General features: G+C 38.9%; 1 protein-coding gene across 1 annotated transcript in view; it reads left to right on the top strand.

Annotated features, from left to right (window-relative positions):
* The first annotated feature begins 233 nt into the window (after window positions 1–233).
* The window catches only part of LOC127628768 (ephrin type-B receptor 2-like), a 104,618-nt gene continuing 85,044 nt past the window's right edge, over window positions 234–19,807 (top strand). Inside the window, exon 1 of the mRNA XM_052105636.1 lies at window positions 234–397. Within this exon, the coding sequence (XP_051961596.1) occupies window positions 298–397 (100 nt within the window). The 5' untranslated portion in view covers window positions 234–297. The remainder of the gene's footprint in view (window positions 398–19,807) is intronic.

Below are 19,807 nucleotides of genomic sequence, written 5' to 3'. Positions count from 1 at the left end.
AGAATTTTAATTTTTGGGTCAACTATCCCTTTAAGAGTGTCATTGTCATTCATTCATTTCGAATTGTATTATTTATTTATGTATTTATTGTTATATATTGTTATTATTATCATTATTAGCTTCCAGACGCTCTTGATAATCTCTGTGTGGAGCATATCATACGTATATATTCCCACCCCCTCGTCTGGGTTTCATTGGTTTCGTCCAAACTTGCTGTAGTTCTTTCAGTCCGATGGGGTTTATTCGCGTGCTTGTGATTATAGTGTGTTCACAGATGGCAAACCTAATAAGTTTTCAATGACTATTCTGGGTCTTTACAGTGAAATGGCCAAATTTACGGCAATTATGGATATAATTCGTTTGTTATGGTTAGTACGGATTGTGTGGGCTGTTGAAGGTAAGCGCATATGTCTCTGTCAAACGTGTGTGTTTGGAAATGTCTGTTACTTTTTACATTGCCTTACACTCATCACATGTCTTAATCTTGATTCGTACATTTTAAATAATCTCAAATTCCGTTTACATTAAAGTGCACGGAAAGCAGGTGCAAAGCAACTGTTCCGTAAATAAAAAATGAGTTTGGATCAACTATTTTCTTTCATATAAGTGTAACACGAACTGTGTGATTCATTTAATCAGAACAGGTGTCCAATTAGAGCAAAAGTTAAGCCATCGAGCCTCAGTTCGTTTCAGAGAACGAGACATCTTCATTAACATTTTAGAAGGTATTGACTCCAGTGAGCTGTACATGCATATACCGCATTTTTGGGCATTATAGAGGTCGTTCAGAACAAAAACGTTACAAAAAGACGGACGCAACGCATAGAACAGGACGCAAGTGTCTCGAGACACGCATGTAAAAGTTGACGCTCTTTTGAGTTGATTCGGGTCACCTGCGCGAGACGCTGAATAAACAGCTGGACGCGACGCAAAGGTCAAAGATTTGAAACAAAATGTTATCCTTGTAGGTAGCTCACTTTATTTTGAGGTGGTGCCAGAGTATTCTGAACGACAATACCTAAACAATTTCTCTATTAAAGTGTCAGGGTAAAAATTCAAAACGCTTTGTTTTTACAAACTGTTATTAGACCAGGCTAATTCCTGCATTACCTTACACCTTTTCCGTAATTCATTTGATTTATTTTAGTCTGTAATGCTTCAGTCTGTTGTATAATGTAGCGGCTCAACCGCGCCGGCAGCGCATGGGGCATTGTCCCAAATTTCTGTCTGGAGCTCTACATCAGCACCTCATCATCACCACATGAAACCATGAGGATAACATGATTAAACTACCCAGCATACGGAATAAACACGCATCTCTTTTAAAACCCTAAACATGCTTTATTCAGAGCCTTTAACATATTTTGATGAATTTAGGGATATAATCTGGTTATGTGCAAATATGACTTGGAAAGTAATGGGAAAATAGGAGTAATTTCCATGAAACATCTCATTATTGAGAATTGAGCAATGTGCCTCCAAATGAATGTTCTTCCTGTCCAATAACGTCCTTGAGTATGCGTCTTGGTGGTCTAGCCTACATTTACTTTCTGACTAATTAATGGGATGATTCACAGAAAAATTAAAAAATATGTAATTGTTTACTCTTTCTCATGTTGTTCTAACCTGTATGACTTTCTTTTTTCTGTGGAGCCCAAAAAGGAGACATTTGGCAAAATTACAGCTTCAGTCAACAATTACTTTCATTGCTTCTGTTTTTTTCAACCGTGAAAGTGAATGGTGACTGTGGCTGTCATTATGCCCAACATCACCTTTTGTGTTTCATGGAAGAAAGAAAAGCATACAGGTTTGGAACAGCATAAGGGTGAGTTTTCATCTATTTACATTATTTTCATTATTTTTATTTATATATATATATTACACACACAGTATCTCACAAAAGTTAGCACACCCCTTGATTATATCTTTTCATGTGACAACACTGAAGAAATGACACTTTGCTACAATGTAAAGTAGTGAATGTACAGCTTGTATAACAGTGCAAATTTGCTGTCCCCGCAAAATAACTCCAAACACAGCCATTAACGTCTAAACCGCTGGCAACAAAAGTGAGTACACTCCTAAGTAAAAATGTCCAAATTGGGCCCAATTAGCCATTTTCCCCTCCATGGTGTCATGTGACTCGTTAGTGTTACAAGGTCTAAGGTGTGAATGGGGAGCAGGATTGTTAAATTTGGTGTCATCGCTCTCACACTCCCTCAGACTGGTCACTGGAAGTTCAACATGGCACCTCATGGCAAAGAACTCCCTGAGGATCTGAAAAAAAGAATTGTTGCTCTACATAAAGATGGCCTAGGCTATAAGAAGATTGCCAAGACTCTGACACTGAGCTGCAGCACGGTGTCCAAGACCATACAGCGGTTTAACAGGACAGGTTCCACTCAGACTGGCCTTGTCATGGTCGGCCAAAGAAGTTGAGTGCACGTGCTCTGTGTCATATCCAGAGGTTGTCTTCGGGAAATAGACGTATGAGTGCTGCCAGCATTGCTGCAGAGGTTGAAGGGGTGGGGGGTCAGCCTGTCAGTGCTCAGACCATACGCCGCACACTGCATCAAATTGGTCTGCATGGCTGTCGTCACAGAAGGAAGCCTCTTCTAAAGATGATGCACAAGAAAGCCTGCAAACAGTTTGCTGAAGACAAGCAGACTAAGGACATGGATTACTGGAACAATGTCCTGTGGTCTGATGAGACCAAGATAAACTTATTTGGTTCAGATGGTGTCAAGTGTGTGTGTGCGAAAACCAGGTGAGCAGAACAAAGACAAGTGTGTCTTGCCTACAGTCAAGCATGGTGGTGGGATTGTCATGGTCTGGGGCTGCATGAGTGCTGCCAGCACTGGGGAGCTACAGTTCATTGAGGGGAGCATGATCCCCTACCCTCCCTTTGGAGACTGGGCCGCAGGGCAGTATTCCAGCATGATAACGACCCCAAACACACCTCCAAGATGACCACTGCCTTGCTAAAGAAGCTGAGGGTGAAGATGATTGACTGGCCAAGCATGTCTCCAGACCTAAACCCTATTGAGCATCTGTGGGGCATCCTCAAACGGAAGGTGGAGGAGGGGTGTACTCACTTTTGTTGCCAGCGGTTTAGACATTAATGGCTGTGTTTGGAGTTATTTTGAGGGGACAGCAAATTTACACTGTTATACAAGCTGTACACTCACTGCTTTACATTGTAGCAAAGTGTCATTTCTTCAGTGTTGTCACATGAAAAGCTATAATCAAATATTTACAAAAATGTGAGGGGTGTACTCACTTTTGTGAGATACTGTATGTTTGTGTGTGTGTGTATATATATATATATATATATATATATATATATATATATATATATATATATATATAAAAAAATTCGGTGGAGGTGTGCTCAAACGCCATGATAATGGTTCATCCATATTTGTTACCTTTTCTCCATGGAAAATATGTAAGAAGAAGAAAAAAAGTGGTGATTTTATGCTGCGTTTTATTCTACATTCTGATGATAAACATTCTGTTTATAATGAAGCAGCGTAAACAATGCCCACATCAACCTCCAAGCTTACAGTAGCGACAGCCTGAATACATATCATCCATTCCTGTCTGTTTGGTCTTCTCATGGATTTGAGTAGAGGTCATTAATCACACTTCGGTCCAGATCTTATACAGAGCAACATAATTGTTTACTGCTCATGATACATGCATGTCCTGGGTTGTGACTAAGGACATGGATATTTCCCCAAGTGAGTGGAAATGTCTGTGTGAATTATACTCCTCTTGGAGTAATCTAATAAATCTGTGCTGTTTCAATTTTGTTCACTGAGTTGTTCATTTACCCATTGGCAGTGAGTAAATGATTCACTGCAATGTGAAGAAGATTCATAGAGGCTTTAACAAATGTTGGACTGCCACATAAGCTCCCGTTCTTTTTTGTTCTGTCAATCATGTTTCGAGCTATAATGACAGGACTGCAGGAAAGCCGATCCCCTAAGCTTATAGAGAATGTACTATGCATAAATTATAGTAGGACTGCATTAGTGGTCTGTTGTTTGTTGTTTTGGGAACAACACAATTTGAAATTTTCACAGTATGCACGGGCACGTCTCCCATTGACTCATACAATTAATCACCTCAGTGCAGGAGGGAATTTGTTTATTGTACTGTATGTAGTAAAATGTAAGCATCTTTTAGATGTTTCTTACAGTCTCCAACAGATTTTTGTTTTGTGATTTTTGGAAGATGTTATTTATTTAATGCGAAACTTTTCAAATTTTGTGTTAAGTGTTAAGGACATACTTATTAATATTATGCTCTTACCCAAACCTCTTCCCTAAACTTAACCAATCAGTAGACTGTGTAAAATGACTGAAAGCTGTTGTGTGTGTGTCAGATGCAAGTAATTGTTGCATATTAGATAGAAACGATGTCCAGCGACGTCATTGGCTGTAGTGAAAGTCATAGGGATTCAAACAAGTGCAGTCGCACAATATCATTCGAATTAGCCACATTTAGAAAAGTCATACGAATCCTGGCATTTCGCCATGTGAGTGTGTTGCAGATACTACAAAGTGAAACTGTCCAGTTGTTGCCTATAGGGGCTATTTTCTACGTGATGGCCCTTAAAAATTAAATGTTTTGGTGTTACTTAAAGGGAAGCTCACCCAAAAAGGAAAATTTATAATAAGTCAAAACTGAATCACCCTCATGATGTTCCAATTCCAAACCCATATGACTTACTTTCATCTGTGAAATACAAAGATGTTTAAGGGATATTTCAGGTTCAGCACAAGTTAAGCTCAATTGACAGTGTTTGTGGTAAAATGTTGATAACTACAAAAAATTATTTATACTTGTCCCTTCTTATCTTTAAAAAAAGGAAGCAAAAATCAAGGTTACAGTGAGGCAATGAGGAAGTGAATGGGGCCAATTTTTGGAGGGTTTAAATGTAGAAATTTGGAGCTTATAATTTTATAAAAGCACTTGCAATAATTTTTCTTTTAACTTTTATTTGAGATGTAAATTGTTTAAAAAGTAATTTTAGGGTTTTATGGTTTGACCTTACATCATCAGTTGTAAAATTGGCCATGACTTTACACAGAAACGCAAAGTGATTTTTGCATTCATTGCATTCTTTTTCAAACAATGAAAGTCAATGGTAACATTCTGCCTTTTTATATTCCACGAAAAAAAAAAAAAAAAAAAAAAGCATTGACAATTTTCATTTTTGGATGAACTGTCTTTTCAAAAGTTTAAAAATGCACCACATTTAGGAACTCTATGGGTTAAAGTTTGTCTGGACAAACTTTGATGCTGGCTTGACAAAGTCTTGTCTGAAAATTGTTTTAAATTTATGTTTGATGGTTATTCAGACATTGCTGTAAGACCAGCCAGCTAGCTAGCAAGATATACATATCAGCCACAGCATTAAATTCCCCTGCCTAATATTGTATAGGTCCCTCTTGTGCTGCCAAAATAACACCAACCTACATCTCAGAATAGCATTCTCACCACAATTGTACAGAGCGGGTTATCTGAGCTACTGTAGAGTTTGTCAGTTCAATACAGTCTGGCCTTTCTCTGTTGACCTCTCATCAACAAGGCATTTGTGGCACAATTCTGAGTAAATTCTAGTGACTGTTGTGTGTGAAAATCCCAGCAGATCTGCAGTTACAGAAATACTCATTCCAGCCCATCTGGCACCAACAATAATGCCATGGTCCATTGAGATGATAATTTCCCCCATTCTGATGGTTGAAGTGAACATTAGCTGAAGCTTTTGGTCTGTATCTTCGTGATTTTATGCACTGCTGCCACACGATTAGCTGATTAGATAATCGCATTAATGATTGTTGGTGCCAAACGGGCTGATATGAATATTTTAACTGATATGAACTGCTGATCTTCTGTGATTTTCACACACAACATTCTCTACAATTTACTCAGAATGGTGCCAGAAAACATTCAGTGAGCGGCAGTTCTGTGGACGGAAATGCCTTATTGATAAGAGAGGTCAACAAGAGAATGACCAGACTGCTTCAAACTGACGAAGTCTACGGTAACTCCGATAACCGTTCTGTACAATTGTGGTGAGAAGAATATCTTCTCAGGATGCTATTCTGAGATGCGGGTTGGCGCTGTTTTGGCAGCACGAGGGAACCAACACAATAGTGTGTGTGTGTGTGTGTCTTAGCGTAATATGAGATAAAGAAGCACAATTTATGATACCAGTTTTATCCGATTTTACTGCTGATTTCAAATATGCTCATCGACTGTATTATGTTGGCTTGAAAAATAAAAAAAACGGTTGGTCAAGATTACATTTTGAAATATAGACATCCTTTTTATACCAAAAAAGAATCCCATATGTGGGGGACCCATCACACAGACTCATGTGATGTCTGAGTGTATTGGGTCTGTGTGACATGTGTCATGCAGACCTAAGTGACTGCTGCTCTCCCCTGTCCCTATTTATTAGGAGCAAGACCTGCCTGTGGCTCCTCTGACATCTTTACATAAGCTTGACAAACATAAGCTTGGCAAACATAACCAATTTCATTTATGCCAGGCACCATCGGCTCAGCAACAAAAAGAACACTGCACTTGAGATTAATCAATTAATTTATGGGGGACATGAAAATGAGTTACCATATGGTCTCATGAAATTCCCAAATTTTGTCCACAGACTTTTGAGAAGTCAAAATGGTGAAATGATCAGGTATCCAAGAGGGACTTGCCATCTGCTTGACAGTTTAATTATCCATCTGTCTCTCAGCCTTGTTGAGTTATCATTTAGAATAAAATGGGGTGAAATGGATTGCCCTCTTAATGTTGATTATTACTCTGTTTGCTGTGCACAGTTATATTGTTTTAAATTCATGCTATTTTTGAGTGCAAAGCTGAGGGTACAACACTTGTTTGTATAAACAGCCAGAATCTCAAATGAAATGTCAAAGTGTCAGCTGTTATCGAGGAGCTATATCTCTAACTAGCACACATGCATATTCGTGGGCAGATATGGTTCTCACCTTTCATTTATGCAATAGCTTACTGTATGAGAGGTCTTTGCATGGCCTTGAGTTAATTATTTTTAATGCCTTATTGCTTTTATAAAATGTTTCCTATGTAAAAAAATATTAAGGACACATTTTAATTAAAACACTTTTATTAAGGAAAGTAATTCAATGGGATCGTTCCATTTAGAAGTTGTAGTTCCTGAAATGTAAATTAACTGTGACATGTACAAATTTATGTGTTTACATTTAGGTTAAGTTATTAATTGGCCTTTATGGATGCTGTGCTCTGCAGTTATAGGTTACACTCTACCAACTGTAGGCAAACAGGTGTTCAGTTTCATTTCTCCTGACCGCCAGAGGCGGTGCTTAAGCACTAGTGGATTAGCAGCACCAGCCATATAGGTCAAGATAATATACCAACAAAGTCACATGGTGACGTAGGCAGAGCTCTGAGGATAAGCCACAGTAGTTCAGCATTCTGTCTCTTTCACTTTCTTGGCCAATATAGATGGGTCATTAATTATCATCATCGCGCCATCAAGAGCAGCTTACCAGAACAGCAAAGCTTCATCCTTTCATGCTGTGACAGTGCTCTACGATTGTGAAACATCATTTGTGTGGGATTGTTTCTTCTATCGGTAACACACGGAGCCTCACGGTACTATCTTTTTGGTGTGGTGTTTACCACTGTGAAAAGTTCTCCGCTAACTGAATTATTTCTCTGCTGATTGTTGAATTTTAGAGGCAATCGCAATAGATCAGTAACACTGTAATCTTCACGGTACAATCCAGCGGTGAGTGTTTTGTTGATCGGTGGATATACTTATTCCTACTTTACAGATTTATCCGAAAGGTTTGGCAAATTAGTCCGATTATTGCTCACAGCGCTCTTGCTACTGGCTTTCTTCAGAGCTGTAGGATGTGTCCAAATGTCCTCCTTCCTGACAATGGGCATGATATCTGCCCATCATGCTTGGGAGTTTAGCATTTAAAAGATACTCTCACAGCCCCATGTTTGCACTGCAGTTTGCTATTTATGTTGGAGAGACAGCACCGTCTTGCCAAGTTGGATCCTAACTCATCCGTTACACAGTTGAGCTATCTTCACCTCATGCTCAGAAATGCCATACTACTGCAGCAGCCTCGGCGCCCCACCAACAAAGAAGTATCTGGCTAAAAGCGACCGTTTGACTGATCATTTTCTGTCTAAAACAGTTGCTGACCCCTCTTCTGAAATGCCGAAAATGAAGCATCTCCTTAAATAACTTCAACCTGTTCCTCAAGCGCCGGTGGTAGAAATTCTACAAGAGAAAGTGCAGGGTTCAAATCAAGGAACTGGGGAAGAATTTAATGATTCCCCCAATCTCACAAATATTTCCATGATCGTGTGGAGTTGGATTATGTTACCGTGAACCCTTTGCCTCAGAATGTTCCTGTTGATGATTTAACAATGGCATATTTTTCTAGTGGAGGTTCTGTTCATTCATCAGTGAATACTCCAGCCTCTTCTGATGATATTCTAGCTGTACTCCAGATGGCAGTGGCCTGGCTGGGCCTTGATATGACACCTTCCCAGGCTGCCCAGTCCAATGTTTTCTTCAGGCAGTCTTCTACGTCAAATTAATTTGTTATGCCACCGTGTAAGTACTGTATTTCTTGGCTGAATTTCTTATGCACTTACGGGTTTGAGTGCCCCTAAACGGCATTGAAGGACGGCTCCTACTCTAGTATCTATGGCTGAAGCTGATTCCATTGGTGTGGGACATGCGCTTGAGATAGAAGCTGTTGCGGCTTTGGGGGTGTCTCCTGATGAGGCACTACCAGGTAAATTGTGCTGTCCTAGTGCACAATGTAGACGTACAGATTCACTTTGAAAAATGCATTAGAGTCAGTTTCCTACATAACCCGAGTGGAGAACACCATCTGTCAGTTACTGTGTGCTACCACCAGTCGCATTGGAGTCAGCAAACACAGAGCTCTCTGTTCAGCAAAATGGTCTACTGACCATGGGTCATGTGACTTGTGAGTTGGGTACACTGTCAGCTACATTTCTGATAGCCTGTTGTTAGGTGTGGCTTGCACAGGCGTGGTTGCCTGAAGTCCTTTGCGGGACCTGCCAATTGTTCCAGGGCACTTGTTTGGGCCAAATGTCCCAGATTTACAAAAAAAGTGAGTGAAGTTGTCGGAGGCTACTCTGCAGCTGACACAGATGCAGCGTGCTCCTACCTGGGGTCGTTGGGGATGCTCGAGGCTACCAACCTCTTCACTGACAATAATCTGGAGGGCCCACTGTTGGTAGGTCTTGTGGTAGCCGTGTGCAGCCAAAAGCTGAGACACTTCCTGAAAGACTTTTGTTCCACGTCGTTTTGTTCATCACTAATGAGAGGAACATCTGCACCTCATTTATTGACCATGGCGTAGTTTTGTGCACAGCATTTCTTTTTAGAATTCGAAAGTCGCGTGATCAAATGATACTGCTATCGCTGTAGCTAACTTTAAAACTAGTGGGTTTATGTCCTGTGTCGCAAATCCAAATCCAGTGACAACATATCTTAATTGTGCACGAGCCAAACCAACATTTCAAATAGCTGTACCGAACACATTCTGAAGGTTTGTACATGGTGACATAACTGGGCACTTTGGGGTTAAAAAAAAAAATACCTATGAAATATTGTTGTGGCACTTTAACTGGTCTCTCTTAAAAAAAGATATTGCCAGTTTTGTGAAGACCTGGTGACCGGGCAGAGCTAGCTCGGGAGGTTACTCAAAGCACTGGCTTTAAACCAAATTATTTAGTTTTTAGACATTTAAGGCTGTCTCTCGTTTCGAAGGCTACGTGCTATTTAGGGCACGTCCTTTGAAGGCTGCAGTATACCGAGCGTCCTCCTTTTAAACAAGTATCGTTTAAACGCGACTGCCTTAGTTGGGGAAACTGAACGTATCATGGTTGCTATGACAGCATGCCACTCTTTAAGTGAGTGAGAAGGGAAAAAATTACCATTGGAATAAGAGTTATAATGATGTAAGTGAGAAAATAAAATTTATTTTACAGGTGTACTTTTAGTCTAATAATTTATTTTAATTATATATTAATATAATTATACATATTATATACTCTGCACCCATCTACTGAGGTACTTCAACTTGGGAATTAACATTTATTTGCATTTGAACATCATATTTATGGGCAAATTGGCATAATGTTTTTTTTAGACATGTCTGTTGAAGCAAAGAATTGTGGGTTGTGAGTGCCCACAAAGGATACACCTCATGCATCCTCCAAATTGCCGTGAAAGAAGGACTCATTCGAAGGCCCCATTCTAAGTGTCCTACTCGCTTTTATGAAACGAGACCGCCTCGATGACGTATGTGGCCAACAGTTGTTACCTCCGGAGGACGCAGCCTTTCAAACGAGACACAGCCAAAGTCAGAAGGCCGTTGTCCATTTTAAAAGATGGATTGGATAATTTCAACCCTCCAGTAAATTTGATTATGTGCTATGGATGGGCATTTTGGTAATTTGGTCTTCATGAGCAAGTACTTGAGTACTCGAGGGGATATTACATGTGTGTATATATAATAACATGCCTGACAAAAATCTTTGGCTGCTGCATTGAGTTTTGTGGTTCTAGTGTATCATCAATTCATTAATATAGGCTGTTATAAAATAATCTGTGACAAAATGTACATGTACATCATATTTTGTCATTTATGTGAAGATTCACTGCCCAACTAAGTGAAAGAATGTGCACAACACGCATCTGTCTGTTCATCCTTCAGGTTAACATAGTAATCCTAGTAAGCGCGCACCAGTTTTTTTTAGTGTCCGTCTGAACTCTATTTTCGAATTGTGGTTGATTTAACAGGAGACCCCATAACCATTGCATTTTTAATATGCGTGTTAATTTGAAGTTCAGTTTTGAAGATGCTGCACTCTGTGTAGCTGTTTGAAACCATTGCAGCACGTTGAGTCCACTGCCGTGTGTGTGTGTGTGTGTGTGTGTGTGTGTGTGTGTGTGTGTGTGTGTGTGTGTGTGTGTGTGTGTGTGTGTGTGTGTGTGTGTGTGTGTGTGTGTGTGTGTGTGTGTGTGTGTGTGTGTGTGTGTGTGTGTGTGTGTGTGTGTGTGTGTGTGTACACACACACACGTGTTCGCTCCTGTGGGGAAAGCCGTGATTCTCCGTATTGTTGTTGCATGAAGCATTCCATTCAACTCGGAGAGTTGGAATTTCTAACATTCTATTTGGGAAAGTGCAACGGAATGACACTTTGTGGAAACTTACTTGGAAACTTGTGCGGAAATCTTCAACTCCCATTTCGGTGTGTGTGTTACATCACACAAACATTTCGGCACTCGGGCAGAGCGATTTACTGCCAGTGACAAACATTCACTTATTAAAAAATATCCATTTTATGAGTCAAAGTTCTTACATTTATATGGTAATATAAACTTGTTTAGCAAACATTTTGCAGTTGTGTTCAAAGCACTGTTAATTGCACTCTTTTGAAGATCAAAAAATCTAAGCAAAGCTCAAGCTAAAATGAAGAGATGGTATGATCGCTGAGGCCAAATCTTGAGTTTTTAATGCGGGTGACCGGGTTTTGTCATTGTTGCATATTACGGGGTCCCTGTTTCGGGCAAATATTCTGGTCCTTATTCTGTGGTGTGCCAGATCTCCGAACAAATTATTAGATTGATTGCAAATGCTGCTGAAGCCTTATTATACATCAACCTTTAGCTCCGAAGTGACTACTGTGATAAAGGCTGCACCTACATCTGTGAGCTGTGAGGTGACAGTTTGCTCTCCTCAGAGTTTTGTAGGATGTTGGTCCCAATTTCCATGTGTTATGGACAAATGTGAATTATCCCAAGCAACGGTTGTTTATTTGGGTAAAATGTTAAAATGCTGCCAAGTACTGCTCCGGTTTTGGCCACTCCTAGGCTGGACCAGCCTCTAAGTTCATGTTGACACAAGTCACGTTGGAGCTCGGGCTGTACTTTTGCAGACAGATGAGAATGGTGTGGACAGGCCCGAATGTTTCTTTTCAGAAAAGTTTAACAAACATCAATTGAATTATTCAGCTATTGAAAACGAGGCTTTACCTGGGCATTACAGAATTTAGATGTGTATGTGGGTGGAGGGATCTTTCCAGTGGTGGTCTATTCAGATCACAACCCCCTCACTTTTTTGCATTTGTTACAGAACCCTAATCAACATCTTAAGGCTGGGTAGAGGTCTACACAGGCCTTAAAATGAAACCCGAACCCGACCCGTATGCGAGACCATGTGGCACTACCCGGCCCGAACAATACAGTCAGATTATAAGCCCCAACCCGACACGAACCTGAAATCGTTCACTATATTTTTAATTTCTTCTCCTAGAAAGTACTGCTGCTAAAAAATTTATGTAAGCAAAGGCAATTTAAACGTTCAATAAAGGGAGGAAAAGGAGGACACAGGAAACTTGAACTCAAAGGTATAACTTAACAAACTCAAAGGGGATTTCAGCATAACACTCTTTAGCTTAAACTCAACACAGTCTCTTTCAGACAGGTAGCTCTCTCTCCCTTGTCTCTGACATGGTCCCTTTTTATCACTCTTCCCAGTGCTTACTGCAATCAGAAACATGTGTTTGACATTATAGTGCTCAGGTGTGTGCACCCTTACCGCTTTCTCTCTCTCCGGACGAACGCTCGACCACGCCCCTGCCGCCACAGGCAACATTCATAACAATATTGAAACAGTGAACACAGTTTTAACAAGACATGGCAGCCCCTCAATACATTAGAGCAGATGGGGAAAAAAGCATAGCCTTACTGTTTATGTGCAGAACATTCTGGAATAATATGAAACGATGTAACAGTCCCCTCTATGCAGCCTGAACTTGTTCAGAACATTGAATCTTTGTGACAGCTGTGCTCAAAAACTTGACACAGTGTTTAAAAAGTGCCGGTCCTGCGTGAGTCGCTGAAGAAACAGCGAGACAGTGCAACAGTCAAATACATTTGTCCAGCATGTGTTTACATAGGAAAACAAGGGGAAAATGGAACGGATGCACACAAACACTTTTGGTGTGAACGGCCCCTAACTTGTCCATTTGCGCCCTGTAGGCCTGTTTAATTTTTCATTAATTACCAACCCAACCCGTTGTCCTACTTAAAGTCGGGCCCAGGTCAGGTTGCAGACCTCTAGCGCTGGGCTTTATTTTTGCAGCCGTAGAACTTATCACACTCTCCTATTGAGTTGTAGTAGTGCGTCTATGCTTACTCTCCTCTTCTCCATTCTCCATGTTCCTATTTTCCTTAAATGTTTCTTTTCCAGGTGTCAGGAATTGCTGGAACTTGTGGGGCTGGATGGATGAAGCAGCACTGGATACAATAACTTGGGACTTAGTTTTTTATTTATATTTTGGAATTTCAGTTGGGGAATGGCTTTATAAATGGCCTTGGGGGAATGTAAGAACAATGTTTTTGATGTGTTGAAGTGTTTACAGAGTACTTTTAAAACAGGCCTCTGTCTAAGGGGGGTGTGTGACAGCCATGCCTGGTCTTTTTTCTGTGTTCCATTTCTCCTCTGCAGAGTGGCAGCAGGTGTGGTTGCTGTGCTGATGAGCACGATGATTGCTGTGCTGATGGGCAAGAGGATAAAAGATTTGGTGCTTTCGGTGCAAGGGTGCTCGTTTAACAATTATTTGGGATTAGGGCTGGGATAAACGATTATTTTTTAAACGATTAATCTAGCGATTATTTTTCGATGCATCGATTAATCTAACGATTCATTTTTTCCAGTTCGATTTCGATTAATCGACTTGTGACAACAGCGGTAATACCGGTTTCATCTGGGGTGGGGGTGTATAAAATGTAAAAAAAAACATTTCCCGGGAGTTTGATTGACTGGCGATCTAATCAATCATAATACGCCATTTTTGTCCGACAAAGTAGTCAGGAGAGAGAAGATTAACGTCGGTGGATTTGAATTTGAATAATGGATTGTAGGCTACTGTACTGACATCTTTCCGCGGTTAAAACAACAGTCCTTCTGATGTAGGCTACATTCATGTTTAGCCTATTTGATGCTATAAATTAACCAAGGAAAAGATGATCGGTTCACGAGCAGCTTTAACTGAAAGCAATCTGTCACGACACATTAAAGAGCCACAAAATAGTAGGCCTATTTATGGTTTAATTTTCTTTGAATGACCAAATTTGAAAGTTGAGACTTTAAATGTTACCTGCTTGGTCCTGTCTGTCAGCGCGTTGTCAGTGTCCTCTATGTATTTTTCACGACATTCATAGGTATAAGCTCATTATTAATAGCTATAAGCGAAAAGAGGTGTCGACAACGTATTATAGCCTACTCCAACATCGAGTGCAAAGTGGGGAGTTGAGAAAAAACTTACGGTGCTCTGTCATTTGCAGCTGCTCCCGGGTGGCGCCTCTTCAGATGCTGGTGCATTGCCGTGGTGCTAGAATGGAAGGCCATCTCCATTTTGCAAAGACGACATATCACGGAATTGTTTCCTTTTAAATGAAAGAATTCCCATACTTTAGAGGAACGAGTGCATGCCGCCTTGCACTTCTGATAGTCTGAGGAGCCACTCGTGTTGCTACTACTCGCCGGCGCCGCCATCTTTGTTTTGGGTCCGACGAATCGACGCGCATATTTTGCGTCGACGTATTTTTTGCGTCGACGTCATCGATGACGTCAACGCGTTGTCCCAGCCCTATTTGGGATGCTTTGAAACATTTTTCTATTCCTTTTAAATACATTTATTTCTTCATGTTAATTTGAGTATTGCCTTTTCTTCTTCCATCAAAGATGAGATCCCGGACTCCACTGTTATTGAATAATGTGTCTTTTAATATCCTCTTAGTTCTTTACATTTAAAAAAAAAAAAAAAAAAAAGTAAATATTAATTTTAAGCACAAATACTGTTGTAGCATGGATGCACTAAAAAAAACTGAGACTTCTCTCTCATTAATGAATGACAAGAAACACCTCTGTGAGATGCACGTTAAACTCTTAAAGTGACAGTACCATTATAGCCCTTGTTATACAAATGAATGTAAACTCCATGTAAATGACTGTGGCAGGGCTCTCCTCCGCCCCTGGCAGCGGCTCAATCACTCCAGGTGGTCGGGGAGTCCAGTCCCCACTCGCCTCGCGGACCGTGGCTGTTCACCACGTCCGGTCGGTCTACTCCCTCCCCCGGTGGATGGCAGCAGCACTCCCCTGGGTGGACGGCAGTGTCGAGGACTCCGCGACGGGCATTCCTCCTCCTTCCTGGATTTCGGCACCAGTGTAATGTAATTTAGATGGAAAGGAGGTGGCGAGAACCAGCTTGACAATATAAATAATAGTTTAATTGGTAAACTGAAACAAAAAACAAAAGACAAAACACACGACGGACATGTCCGTAAACTATCTCTCGTCGCACCATCAGCCTTTATCCCTCTTGTAGGCTTAATTAGCCTGATAAGGGACCAGGTGTGTATGATCACGACCTGGCCCCGCCCTGCCACAATGACCCTTTGCTAAGTCCGCCTTAGAAGCGCTTCTGACCAATCCTGTTTTAGCAACTGCCACCATTACTCTTGACATGTGTTTGCTATTATCCAATGACAGCCTATGGAAGTAATGTGTGTTTGTGCTTTGGTTGGGGGCAGCCCTACGTGTTACCCAGAGAGGATACACGCAGTGTTTTTCTTTCTCTTTTTAAAAAACTTTAAATCCGGAGAAGAGCATGTTAGATTAATCTGTGTCAGCCCTCATTCCCAAATTAACATATACCATCTGCAGCGAACCCCACATTTGCTCCGAGGTCAATTTAAAGCTCATAAAACTGATAATTTATGTATTGATTCAAGTCATAGTAAAAGCAATAGTAAATAAACGTCAAATGAGTGCTTTGAGATGTTATAAACAGCTCCGTTCACTTACGTTAATGTTATTAGATGTGTAATCATTTTTCTCTTTTGAAGTGACCGTAATATTCCTTTACCTTGATTCTGATTCAGTCTCCACAGTTTTTAATCAAATTACTGTGTAATTTAACAATTTCTTTTACAAAAACTACAGATAAATATGCAGAGCGAGCAACAGTTAAAAAAAAAAGGGGTTAGAGCTTAGCGAAGGGTCAGTTTGTTTTAAATTGTACACATTATTATTGACAGCTCATATCATTATTAAATATATAATTTCATTAAGTAATATTCACTGATAGAATGTAGAATTTGTATATTTTTAAAAAGTTAATATGCGATTATAATAAATGAGTGACTATTTGCACCCGGGATTGAATAGCATCTGTCACACAGTGCAGCTATTTGCACCCCAATAGTCTGCTGTAACTTCAGAAATGTATGACAAACTAGGCAATAGGTGTTGCTGTAGTGGCTTGGGGTGTACATTATTTGCAGCAGGGTGCAAATAGCATCTACCTTACAATAATCATGACAAATAAAATATAAAAAAAATTAAATACATTTTCAAATTTTTCAGGACAGGTTCAGTTCCATTGTTTGCTCTGCATCTGATTAGCCTAAATGAAGCCTACTATTTCTGAATGCTCATTTGTTTGTGATCTTGTATAATAGTGAAAGGTATATGAGAAACTCTTATTATTTAAACTTTGAGAATTTATATTGTGTATTAAAGAACTTACGAGAAATTATAATGTGCGTTTTGCGCAAACTTTAAAAAAAAAAAAAAAATTAACTTGTCTTTTAAATGTTATTAAATTGAATCGAGATAACTTCGAATCGTGAAGCTCATATTGTACATATCGAACCTAATCATGAGAGAACATATTGTCCCGTTCTTACCAGATGTGCATTTGTTATTCAAAAATATTAGATGCCATGATGCGACTGACCAGTCAGAATCCAGTATTCATGAGCAGGGCCGAATCAAGTATTTCTGGGCACCCTGATTATATATTGCTCTGGGCCCCTTTCCTATTAAAACATACAGTTTAGAATCTGATGGTTTTCACTACAGTCTTCAAAGACAAAGGACAACTGACTCTAATAAGGACAGAAAGACATGTGGAAGGCCAGATGTACAACTAAACAAGAGGATAAGTACATCAGAGTCTCTAGTTTGAGAAATAGACACCTCACATGTCCTCAGCTGACAGCTTCATTGAATTCTACCCGCTCAACACCAGTTTCATGTACAACAGTAAAGAGAAGACTCAGGGGTGCAGGCCTTATGGGAAGAATTGCAAAGATAAAGACACTTTTGAAACAGAAATCAAAAAGAAAAGGTTAGAGTGGGCAAAGAAACAGACATTGGACAACAGATAATTGGAAAAGAGTGTTCTGGATCTTAACCCCATTGAGCTTTTGTGGGATCAGCTAGACTGTAAGATGCATGAGAAGTGCCCGACAAGACAAAGTTCTACAGGAAGTGTGGGGTGAAATGTCACCCAAGTATGTGGCCGAACTGACTGCTGGAATGCCAAGGATTTGCAAAGCTGTCATTGCTGCACGTTGAGGATTTTTTTTTTTTATCCTCTTTCAAGTAGTACTTTTAAGTTTTTTTTCTCCAAATTGTAATAGTAATTTTTCAAGTTAATAATGTCCTGATTATACATTGTGATCAGTTGAATGCCACTTTGGTGAATAAAAGTACAAATTTCTTTCCATTAGAGCAGAATCTTAACATTATTCCAGAGTTTTAACCACCAGTGTACATGGCTTAGTCTCTTTTCACAGTTGTTAATGTACTGAGTGAATCTAATATTTTCTGAAATATTTTTTTTTTTAAACAATCTGGATTTAAATTCTAGTCATTGACCCAGAAGCTTTATGGTAACACTTTACAATAAGGTTCCATTTGTTAACATTAGTTAACAATATTAATGAACTAACAATGAATAATACTTCTTAAGCATTTATTAATCTTAGTTAATGTTAATTAACATATACTAATATTATAGTATTTATATGTTAATAAACATTTTTCAAAACAAATGCTGTGTTAGTTTACATTAGTTAATGCACTATCAACTAACAATGAACGACTGTATTTTTATCAATAAACATTAACAAAGATTAATAAATGATGTAAAAACATTTATTGTTAATTGTTTCTTCATGATACCTAATGCATTTACTAATGTCAACGAATGGAACCTTGTTGTAAAGTGTTACCTGTTTTATATTCTGAGGAGAACTTGAAAAAAGATGAGATCCCTCAGCTAAATAATCCCTATTGGAGGTGATTAAAAATCAGATGAAAAGTTAATTTGCTCCCATAGCTTGAAGCTGCTAATTTATTCTGACATCCACTGAGACACAAATAGGTATGATTTGCAAATGGATTGTTGTTGAGTGATCACAAGCCTTCTGAAAACCCTATAATTTTGAATTGCACTACGATTTACTTGTAACTTGATTTATAGAGTAAGATTAAAGAGACTCAATGAATAATTCACTCAGTAATCTTATTAAATGGAGGCTAATATGCCTCAGGACGTGACTTGTGTTCGGTGGTTTATTTTGATCTATATAAGCTTTATAACTTCATTACTTGTTTTCCAACCCATTTTCCCATTCAGTATAGTGCTTATTTTGCAGTCATGGAATGTCCCAAAGCAAGCAAGAAAAGACAACGAATGGACGTCCCAAATATTGAATTGGTTGAAACGAACATATTGCATAACCCTGATGTCCTCAATAGTAACACAAGTGTGACTTAGACACAGGCAATACACAGTGGTTTTGCCTTCTGAGCAGAAATGCTTTTTCCACTGAGAGCGGACATAAAATATTGAACTTCATAAAGCTTATGACCTACTTCTCCCCTTTCCTCAATCTCAAAATTATGATTATCTGAAAACACAAGTGTGCATGTTTGTTTTACCGTCCTTCAAGTACTCATTGTCCAAATTATAAATTAAACTCTTATGGTTACTGACATTTTCTTAATAAATAACATATGGGTATAGTCACAAACTTTGGATGCATCTTATACCATCCACCTCATACATTAGACATGCAGGCTTTTATATATAATTATTTTTTTTTTTTTTTGCATTCAGTATGTTTTATACAGAGTAGCCTATATTATTTAAAAGCTAATGTATCTTATATTAGTAATGTATGCATGTAGTGCATTCGCACTTATACTAATTTCTCTTGACGTAAAGATGCACTGTAAAAAGTTTGCTGTAATTGTTACAGTAACTTACTGGCAGCTGGATGCCAGTGAGTTACTGTAAAATTATTTACAGTATGATTATTGTATTTTCATTTACAGTATATGTACTGTATTTTCATTTATAATTAATTGAATTTAAATGTTATTTAAGATTTCATTTGTATTTTTTATTAATATTTTCCACCTGTAAGAAAATAAAATTGTAGCAACCCCCCAAAAAAAATCACAATTACTCATGCACATAATTTTACATTTATTGTCTTTGTTGAACATTTACTTAGTAAAACAAGTTCCAATGTATCTGTAATGTAACATAGCTAAAACTTACACATTTTCAAAGTGATACAAGCCAAAACAAAATGCAATAAAAAAAAATAAATAAATAAATAAAAAAAACGGTTTGTAACTTTTTAGTAATTTTGCCAATAAAAGTCAACAATCTCTCTGATGAGAAATGCCACAGGGAGATTCAGACTGATGCTTTTTCTTTGCATCCTCTATCCAGATTTTTGGCTGATGTGTGACTTTGTTTGCTATTTGGTGCCATCAGGGTTGATTCTCAGAATGAACCTGCAAGCACAAGAAAAAATACATTATTTATCAAACCAGTGTTTCTCCAACTGTCTTAA

This window comes from Xyrauchen texanus, chromosome 35 (assembly GCF_025860055.1).
Source record: "Xyrauchen texanus isolate HMW12.3.18 chromosome 35, RBS_HiC_50CHRs, whole genome shotgun sequence".
Lineage (NCBI taxonomy): Eukaryota > Metazoa > Chordata > Actinopteri > Cypriniformes > Catostomidae > Xyrauchen > Xyrauchen texanus.
The sequence above is the reverse complement of the archived record's forward strand: the minus strand, read 5'-3'. Positions and strand labels throughout refer to the sequence as shown.